The sequence below is a fragment of the Etheostoma cragini genome, unplaced genomic scaffold, assembly GCF_013103735.1.
Source record: "Etheostoma cragini isolate CJK2018 unplaced genomic scaffold, CSU_Ecrag_1.0 ScbMSFa_2725, whole genome shotgun sequence".
Classification (NCBI taxonomy): Eukaryota; Metazoa; Chordata; class Actinopteri; order Perciformes; family Percidae; genus Etheostoma; species Etheostoma cragini.
In genome coordinates, this window is record NW_023266918.1 from 53,498 (window position 1) to 64,286 (window position 10,789).

At 44.9% G+C, this 10,789-nt stretch overlaps 1 protein-coding gene across 1 annotated transcript in view; it reads right to left on the reverse strand.

Moving 5' to 3' along the window:
* Nucleotides 1-6,716, reverse strand: part of LOC117940549 (peripherin-2-like) — a 9,904-nt gene extending 3,188 nt beyond the window's left edge. Inside the window, exon 1 of the mRNA XM_034865796.1 lies at nt 6,473-6,716. Coding sequence (XP_034721687.1) covers nt 6,473-6,685 — 213 coding nt within the window. The 5' untranslated portion in view covers nt 6,686-6,716. The remainder of the gene's footprint in view (nt 1-6,472) is intronic.
* Between the last annotated feature and the right edge of the window lie 4,073 nt (nt 6,717-10,789).

A 10,789-nucleotide genomic window follows, 5' to 3' on the forward strand; every position in this document is an offset into this window, starting at 1 on the left:
CTGGGAGATAAACAACATCCCAGAGTCCGGTCTAGACCTGCTCTTTATGGAAAGACCTGGGAGATAAACAACATCCCAAAGTCTGGTCTAGACCTGCTCCTTATGGAAAGACCTGGGAGGTAGCCGTTGTTGGGATTTGGTGCTATAGAAGTAAAATTGAATTGAAAAATGTGGATCAGTACTTCCCAACACTCAAGATGACGTCCTTAAAAGTCTTGTTGTGTCCCCAACACAAAGATATACAGAGACAAAGAGGAGAAAAGAAACTAGAAATATTCCACCCCATAAACTCCCCCAACAGTGGTATGTTCCAGCATTACTCTGCCCAAATATACAGTGAAGAAAATAAGTACTTGAACACCCTGGTATTTTGCAAGTTCTCCTACTAAAACATCGTGGAGGGTCTGATGTCCTCGTAGGTGCATGTCCACTGGGAAAGACATAATCTAAAAAAAACAATCCAGAAATCAAAATGTATGATTTTTTTAACTATTTATTTGTATGATACAGCTGCAAATAAGTATTTGAACACCTGTCTATCAGCTAGAATTCTGTCCCTCAAAGACATGTTAGTCTGTCTTCAAAGTGTCCACCTCCACTCCATTTATTACCTACCTGTTTGAGGTCGTTAGCTGCATAAAGACACCTGTCCCCCCCATACAATCAGTAAGAATCCAACTACTAACATGGCCAAGACCAAAGAGCTGTCCAAAGACTCTAGACACTAAATTGTCCACCTCCACAAGGCTGGACAGGACTACGGGGACATGTCCAAGCAGCATGGTGAAGACAGGTCCACTGTTGGAGCAATCATTAGAAAATGGAAGAAGCTAAACATGACTGTCAGTCTCCCTCGGACTGGGGCTCCATACAAGATCTCACCTGGTGGGGTCTCAATGATCCTAAGAAAGGTGAGAAATCAGCCCAGAGCTACACTTGAGGAGCTGGTCCATGACCTGAAAAGAGCTGGGACCACCGTTTCCAAGGTTACTGTTGGTAATACACTAAGACGTCATGGTTTGAAATTATGCATGGCCCAGAAGGGTCCCCTGCTTAAACCAGACCATGTCCAGGCCTGTCTTAAGTCTGCCAACGGCCATCTGGAGGATCCAGAGGAGTCATGGGAGGAAGTCATGTGGTCAGATGAGACCAGAATAGAACTTTTTGGTCCTATTTCCACTAACCGTGTTTGGAGGAAGAAGAATGATGAGGACCATCCCAAGACCACCATCCCTACTGTGAAGCATGGGGTGGTAGCATCATGCTTAGGGGGGGGGTTTCTGCACATAGTACAGGGCGACTGCACTGTATTAAGGAGAGGAGGACCGGGGCCATGTACTGGGAGATTTTGGGGAACAACCTCCTTCCCTCAGAGCATTGAAGATGGATTTCCTTTATTTCTCTTCAGGACTATTTCCATTGGAGATTATCACTGAAGCATCAGAACTATGAATGAACACATGAGGAGTTATGGACTTAACAAAAAAGTAGAAATTACTGAAAACGTCTTATAGTCTAGTTTCTTCAGAGTACCCCCCCCCCCCTTTTCTCTGATTACTGCGTTGCACTCTTGGCATTCTCTTGATGAGCTCCAAGAGGTCGTCACCTGAAATGGTTTCCCAACAGTCTTGAAGGAGTTCCCAGAATGCTCAGCACCTGTCGGCCCTTTGCCTTCACTGTGTGGTCCAGCTCTCCCCAAACCATGTGGATTGGGTTCAGGTCCGGGAGGTGCAGGACTCCATCACTCTCCTTCTTGGTCAAACAGCCCTTACACAGCCTGGGGGGGTGTTTGGGGTCATTGTCCTGTTGAAAAATAAAGGATGGTCCAACTAAACGCAAAACGGATGGGATGGCATGTCGCTGCAGGATGCTGTGTTAGCCATGCTGGTTCAGGAATTTGGAATAAATCCCCAACAGTGTCACCAGCAAAGCCCCCCCCCCCCCCCACACCATCATACCTCGTCCTCCATGCTTCATGGTGGGAACCAGGATGTAGAATCATCCGTCACCTTTTCTCTGTCACAAAGACACGGCGGTTGGAACCAAAGATCTCAAATCTGGACTTATCAGACCAGAGCCCAGATTTCACTGGTTTAATGTCCATTCCTTGTGTTTCTGGTCCAAACAAATCTCTTCTGCTAGTTTCCTCTCCTTAGCCGGGGTTTCCTAGGCTTGTTTCCTCCCCTTAGCCGTGGTTTCCTAGGCTTGTTTTTCCTCTCCTTAGCAGTGGTTTCCTAGATTTGTTTCCTTAGCAGTGGTTTCCTAGCCTTGTTTCCTCTCCTTAGCCATGGTTTCCTAGGCTTGTTTCCTCTCCTTAGCCGTGGTTTCCTAGGCTTGTTGCCTCTCCTTAGCCATGGTTTCCTATGTGCTAGTGGACCATGAAGGCCTGATCCAGTCTCCTCTTACCAGTTGTTCTAGAGATGTTCTGCTGCTAGAACGGACAGGAACGTCCCCGAATGGGACGACATTTCAGGGACGACATTTCAGGGACAACATTTCAGGGACTACCTCATGAAGCTCATTGAGAGAACACCAAGGGTTTGCAGCATTATCAAAAAAGCAAAGGGGGGTGGGGGGGGGGGGTAGTACCCTGAAGAAACTAGAATATAAGACATGTTTTCAGTTACTCCTACTTTTTTGTTAAATACATAATTCCACGTGTTCATGTGACGTTCAACGTCTTGACGTTCAACGTCTTGACGTTCAACGTCTTGACGTTCAACGTGTTGATCGACCCACATAACGAACCAGGAACGGCTCCTGATCTTCCCAGAATGCAACCTGCTGCTGCAGCAGATTAACCCCCCAGGATAGATTAACCCCCCCCCAGAATAGACCATGATCCTCGGTAAGCCTGACCGCCGCGTGGCAGCTTAGCATGAAGCTATCTCAGGTCCTGAGTCAAGAAACTGCTCAGGATCTGAACGAGATACTGCAACAACTACTTAGTTATAACATGGGTAATAACTGTATTTATTAGTTATACGTGTGTAATAACTACTCATTTATAACATGTGCAATAACTGTATTTACTTATTAATGTGTCTAATAACTTATTATTTATAACATGTGTGATAACTGTATTTACTTATTGACATGTCTGATATCTACTTTTTAACATGTATCATGTCCATCCATCCATCTTCATCAGCTTATCCGGTATCGGGTCTCGGGGGCAGCAGCTCCAGCAGAGGACCCTAAACTTTCCTTAACTGAGCCATATCAACCAGCTTCGACTGGGGGATCCCGAGGCGTTCCCAGGTCAGGTTGGAGATATAATCCCTCCACCTAGTCCTGGGTCTTCCCCGAGACCTCCTCTCAGCTGGACGTCCCTCCATCAAGTCCTGGGTCTTCCCCAAGGCCTCCTTCCAAGCGGACGTCCCTCCACCTAATCCTTGGTGTTCCCTGAAGCCTACTCCCAGCTGGACGTGCCTGGACCACCTCCCTAGGGAGCCCACCAGGAGGCATCCTCACCAGATGCCCAAACCACCTCAACTGGCTCCTTTCGACGCAAAGGAGCAGCGGCTCTACTCCAAGCTCCTCTCGGGTGACCAAGCTTCTCAACCTATCTCTAAGGGAGACGCCAGCCCCCCTCCTGAGGAAACCCATTTCAGCCGCGTGTACCCTGGATCTTGTTCTTTCGGTCATGACCCAGTCTTTGGGACCAGAGGTGAGGGTAGGAACCAGAACTGACCGGTAGATTGAGAGCTTTGCCTTCTGACTCAGCTCTTTTCATCACAATGGTGTGTTAAACGGCATGTAATACCGCACCCGCTGCTCCGATTCTCCGACCAATCTCCTGCTCCATGGTCCTCTCACTCGCAAACAAGACCCCAAGGTACTTAGACTCCTTCACTTGGGGTAAGTCTCACTCCCTACCTGAAGAGAGCACTCCATCGGTTTTCTGCTGAGAACCATGGCCTCAGATTTAGAGGTGCTGATCCTCATCCCAGCCGCTTAACACTCGGCTGCAAACCGATCCAGTGAGTGCTGAAGGTCACAGATCGATAATGCCATCAGGACCTCATCATCTTTTTTGGGACCTAGTCAAACGCCTTCTCCAGATCCACAAAACACATGTAGACTGGTTGGGCATAGTCCCAGGCTTCCTCCAGGATCCTTGTGAGAGTGAAGATCTGATCCGTTGTTCCACGACCAGGACGGAATCCGCATTGTTCCTCTTCCATCCGAGGTTCCACTATCCCCTGATAAGTGTGATACCCCTGTAATTTGCACACAACCTCTGGTCTCCCTTTTTGAAGAGGGGAACCACCACCCCAGTCTGCCACTCCCTAGACACTGTCCCAGACCTACACGCCATGTCGTCGTCATATGGATCGCCATATCCCGGAAGGACTCCTTCTTCAGTTGGACGGCTTCCCTGACCACCGGTGTCCACCAGGGTGTTCCAGGGTTACCGCCCCTTGAGGCACCTAAGAACCTAAGACCACAGCTCCCCGCCACAGCAATGGAAACTTTGAACATTGTCCACTCAGGTTCAATGCTCCCGTCCTCAACAGGGAACCCCAGTCTCCACAGGGGCCCCCAGCCTCCACAGGGGCCCCCAGCCTCCACAGGGAGGCATGAAAAGCTCCTCCGGAAGTGCGAGTTGAAAGTCCGACAGAGTCCCACCCCGACTCACCACATGTTACCACCTCACCACCTCATTAACATCTGTAATAACTGTATTCATTTAATAACATGTGCAGCGGAGAGCAGTTTAACACTTTTTTAGCCATTTTTAGCAATAAAATCATTTTTTTTTTAATAACCAGTTTTCTTTATTATAAACCGTTTATTTAGGTGTTTTTATGAAATATGAACTAGTTGTAAAATGGATTTTAAAACAGTCTCTCCCCGTTACAACACATGTCTAACATATACATAATAAATCCATCACATACTCAACATGGAGCATACCATGTATCATGTTATTGGGACTTTTCATTACATGGTTTTAACCCTTGATTGGTATTCAGGTCAAATTCACCTAATTCCTATTTTTTACAAGAAGACAATGGTCCAAGTTCCATGTTTTGTGCTAGTAGAGACTGATGCATTCCCTGAACATATATGTTATCTCAGCTGTTTGAAATTAAGATAATGACAATATCTGTCAATACATTATGAAGTAGCCTTTTATTTCAGAATTGTCCCACATGTGAGTCCCACACGAGAGAGTCCTGGATGTTTGAGTGTTTGTGTGTGTCTGTGTGCGCGTGTGAGTGAGTGTGTGTGTCTCTGTGTGTGTGTGTGTGTGTGCGCGTGTGATTGTGTGTGTGTGGGTTATTGTGAGTGTTTGTGTGTGTGTGTGTGTGTGTGTGTGTCAGAGCTGAATCTGGTTGAGTTCGTCATCAGCGCTAACGCTAATCACTCGCTAAACAATTATACCGTTAACCTTGGACATTGAAGGTCGCGTTGCTAACGTGCTGCAGGTGTGCTGCCATCATCATCATCATCATTGCCTTTAAATGTAAAAGATTAAGACCAGAAGGTCCCCCCCCCACAGCAGCAGGTGACAAGCAGGTTTCCATAAACAACTAAAGCCCCGCCCCCTGCTGCTCCTGTCCAATCACATGCTTCCTCTCTCTCTCTCTCTCTCTCTCTCTCTCTCTCTCTCTATATATATATATATATATATCCAAAAGACATGAACGGGGGCCCCCGGGACCTTTTTCCTTACATGTCACGGCTGTAGTGGCCTCAGCCTTTAGGTGTCAGCGCTCTAGTGCAGGACGAGTCTCTGGGACCAGGAGGACGAGATGAGGGTAGGAGAATACATGTTCTAATGCAGGACGGGTCTCTGGGACCAGGAGGACGAGATGAGGGTAGTGGGACACGCTTTCTAGTGCAGGACGGGTCTCTGGGACCAGGAGGACGAGATGAGGGTAGAAGAATACATGTTCTAATGCAGGACGGGTCTCTGGGACCAGGAGGACGAGATGAAGGTAGTGGGATCCGCATTCTAGTGCAGGATGGGTCTCTGGGACCAGGTGGACGAGATGAGGGTAGTGGGACACGCGTTCTAGTGCAGGACGGGTCTCTGGGACCAATAGGACAACACAAGAGAGTCAAAAGTTTGACATTTTCGTCCCTTTTTCAGACTTTATTTAGTTTCCACTACCACCACCTTACTAGTTTTACTACTTTTTGGGATTCGTGGTCAATAACCCTCATTTATATAGAATTATACCTAATATTAGAGTTAAAAAGCAGAAATGATTAATTATTTTGAATAATTGTTAAGATCAGAGGAACGAAAGAGTGTTTGAAGGAATCCAATACATTTTTATGGTAATTTGGTTGAAAAGAAACTCTTATTTCAGATATAGACATTTTTAAAGGGGGACACCAGGAGGGTTAAAAACCCGACAATAGCGTACTAGTTTCCACTAGTTCCCCCTTGTCTGTCTGAACCTGGGGACAGGGCTGGATGCTGATTGGCTACGACTGGGTGTGGGCGGGTCCTTACCTCCAGGAGGATGGTGGCGATGATGAGCACGCTGATGCTGCTCATCATGCTGCTGAAGTAGGAGAAGAGCGCCTCGCGGCAGCCGCGGGTCCAGATGTTGAGCTCCTCAATGCGGTGGTCGTAGTCGTAGTGGGCGGTGTTGTTGGTCAGGTGGTGCTGGATGCAGGGCCGCGGGGACCCGGGGTTACAGCAGCTAAACGGGACGCTGTCCATCAGGTATTTCCCCTCCACGTTACTCAGGACCCGGCTGCAGGACAGAGACGGACACTGTTAATGTTGGAACCCCCGAACACCCCAAACCTCCCGAACCACCCAAACCCCCCACAGCTCCCAAACCCCCCGAATCCCCCAAACCTCTCAAACCCACTCTGAACCCCCTGAACACCCCCACCTCCCAAACCCCCCAAACACCTCATAACCCCAACACCCCAAACCCCTGGGCTGAATGCATGTTCAGATATCAAGCACGGTTTCTCCCAAATCCCAGTTTACGTATCGTCTTGTTTTCAGACGTCTCAGATTGTCCAATGTGTGTGTATGTGGTGAATGTTAAGAGTTAAAGAGGAGCACAAAGTGAGGGGGGGCTGCAGCACGATTCTCTGAAGGTTTTTCAAACAAATTGCTCTTTCTCTTCCAGTTCCACTCTTCAATGGAGTCTATCGGACGTGAACTTTTGGAAATGTTTACACCAACTGCTGATAGAAAACATTAAAAAAGAATATCTGCATTCTTCACAGAGGAAATCACCATAGCAACAGGTACTGACACACACACACACACACACACACCTATTGTGTGACTGTTCCCTGGAGGCCGTGTTGTCCTCTCTCTGCAGGACATGTCCAACAGCAGAGTAAAGATAGCTCAGATCAGCTGTTACTAATGATATTAGCTATACACCTGTGGTGACCACGGCATTTACTAAACCATTGTCCATCACTATAGCAACACAGGAGGAGGAGAGAAGAGGAACAAGCCCTTTTGGACATCTACTGTCCTCACATTTCTTACCCAACTCCCACCCTTGTTGCCCGGGGCAAGGGTGTCCGCTCTCTCACAGTATCACACATTAAGCGATGGGAGTTATTATATATAATAGTTATATATATTTTCTTTCTCATTCATACTAATCAAACTTCTTAAATACTTTACCTTCTTCTAACAATTCACGCCAGAATAGCATCAGCCTTTTAACACTCCGCAGTTTCTTCTTCTTCAATTTCCCCTCGAGGGACAATGCAGCTTGTTGAACATCGAACTCTAATAATAATGTATAAATACCTTCAGTCTTATGGGTCTTGCACAATGAGTTTGATACATTTGCTGAAAGTTTTGCGCAGCAAAAAATAAATATGCCCTGTTGTGTCAATAAAAAGTGACTAACATGAACAAATGTAAAATTAAGTGACAAAAATGTGAAAAAATCTTTAAAAAGGAACAAAAATGTCAAAAAGTGACTAAAGTGTGAACAAATGTCAAATAAAGTGACAAAAATTTGAAAGAAATGTCAAAAAAAGTAAAAAAAAAGTGACAAATAAAAAAAATGAGCTTTTAACATTTGGGGAAAACCCCCAAAAATGTCCAAAGGCTCAGAAAAAGTCGACGAACGTTGTAAAAGTGAAAAATCATCGGAAGAAAGACACAAAGGGTTGAAAAAGACAACCATAACCTTCATAAAAGATTTTTCTTTTCTCATTTTTGACTTTCTCTTTTTAACCCTTATGTTGTCTATGGGTCAAATATGATTGAATATTTCAAAGTTTCTTTATCGAAAATATGTTCTGCCTTTCAATAAATAAAACATGTACCAGTCTGTGATAATCCATCAACAAAGATTCATCTGATCTTCACTACCTTGAAACTAATTCATAATTTCTGCCAATTTCACTCCAAAACAAGGTATAATTTAAAGTACAGTAAATGTTTATTGCCCATAAATTAATTAAAAAGTAAAACTATTGGTAATAAGTTGGAATGAAGTTGGCTAAAAGGTGCACAATAGAATTGGGTGAAACTATACTATACTATACTGTACTACTCTATACTATACTGTGCTATACTATACTGTACTACTTTATACTATTCTATACTATACTGTACTACTCTATACTATTCTATACTATACTGTACTACTCTAAACTATTCTATACTATACTGTGCTATACTATACTGCTATAAAAGGTTTTCGTCCACAGATTTCCTACATTTTCACCAACCATGATGCATAAAGTCTAAAAACGGGAGGAGAGAGAGTAATTTGTTTGAAAAACCTTCAGAGAATCGTGCTGCAGCCCCCCCTCACTTTGTGCTCCTCTCTAACTCTTAACATTCACCACATGCACACACATTGGAAAATCTGAGACGGTCAAAAACAAGACGATACGTAAACTGGGATTCTGGAGAAACCGTGCTTGATATCTGAACGCCCGTTCAGCCCAATAAACACCAAAGTCTTGTCTTCGGTTTAAACTTTTAATCATGTTTCTACGTTAAAGTATGGGGATACAGAACGGCCCCAAATAGTTTTGTTTTTTTAGCAATGTTGAGCCCTTTCCCGAATATTTCCCATTAATGTCTATGAGACATTTTTTGTCATTATTTGGCAATTTCGTGAAAATCGTGCAAAAACATCTCTTTGGAAAGTCATAGCACACCAGTCCCGACTCATTACCCACGTTTTAATGTATATTGTGTGCACGCTCCGGGACTAGTAGCGGGACGAAAAACAGGTGGAATAAATATAAATTGCATAAATTATAGAGCGGTCTAGACCTGCTCTACCTGGAAATTATAGAGTGGTCTAGACCTGCTCTACCTGGAAATTATAGAGTGGTCTAGACCTGCTCTATCTGTAAAATATAGAGAGGTCTATACCTGCTCTACCTGGAAATTATAGAGTGGTCTAGACCTGCTCTATCTGTAAATTATAGAGTGGTCTAGACCTGCTCTACCTGGAAATTATAGAGAGGTCTATACCTGCTCTACCTGTAAATTATAGAGTGGTCTAGACCTGCTCTATCTGGAAATTATAGAGAGGTCTAGACCTGCTCTACCTGGAAATTATAGAGTGGTCTAGACCTGCTCTATCTGTAAATTATAGAGTGGTCTAGACCTGCTCTACCTGTAAATTATAGAGAGGTCTATACCTGCTCTACCTGTAAATTATAGAGAGGTCTAGACCTGCTCTATCTGTATATTATAGAGTGGTCTAGGTCTATCTGGTTCAAGGGTTAACAAAAGCACACCTGGTCATGTGACATTGGCAAGTTACCGGGGATAAGGCCTGTGAGTGATTGGCTGGAGCATGCAGTAGGCGTGGCCCGGTGGCTCACAGGAGGTTAAAATTAGATAATGGGAAATAATCATCTCAGAGAGAGAGTTTTATCTCTTAAGAGCATTACCACAGGAACACGGGATGGAAACACGCAAACATGGCGGACAACATGTTTCAGACCTGGAAGCACCACAGCATCATCTCTCCAACTAGGACGTTTTTATAAAGAATATGTAAGATCATCTCCTCTCTAAGAGATAATGAGGTGTAACCATGTATCAGCTAATTGAAATATCTCTCGTTACTGTGTGGTGTCAACAGTTAACTTCATGTAATATTGTATGAGGAGTTTTCTTTACAAAACCTGGGAAGTGTTAGCAACACTTCGGGACTAGTAGTTGGACAAAAAACAGGCGGAATAATAATAAGTATGAGAAACAATAGTCACTGAATTATGTGAGCAGGTCTAGACTGAGTGGTCTAGACCTGCTCTATCTTTAAAATAATTATAGAGTGGGGGAGGGGCAGGTAAAGACGTACTGTGCTGCTAGACTGCAGCTCTCTGGCTGTTCTCCCAGCAGGATCGCCATCTTGTTGATGTCGGGTATTTGGTCAAATGTCGGGTGCTTGTGTCTGAATTAGGGGAAATATTAATTTTGGTTCGGTTGCAGTTGGGTGCATTCTGTCTCTCTTTTTCTCTATCTCTCCCTCTCTGTCTCTCTGTCTGTCTCTCTCTCTGTCTCTCTCATTCTGTTAGGAAATGTAGCTCTGTCTTGACTGTTGCACAGCTGGCAGAAGCGCTCCTCTTTGTGGAGCCATTGTTATTTGTAGCAACCTGTCTCGATGGCCAGGTTGTCTCACTCAGTCTGTCCTTGGTGTCTCTTTCTCTCTCTTTCTGATGGCCAGGTTGTCTCACTGAGTCTGTACCTGGTCAACGTAGTTCTTAGTGTGACATCAGTCACTGTGGTCAGGTAGTCTGCCACTCGGTACTCTCTCTTTAGGGTCAGGTAGTCTGCCACTTGGTACTCTCTCTTTAGGGTCAG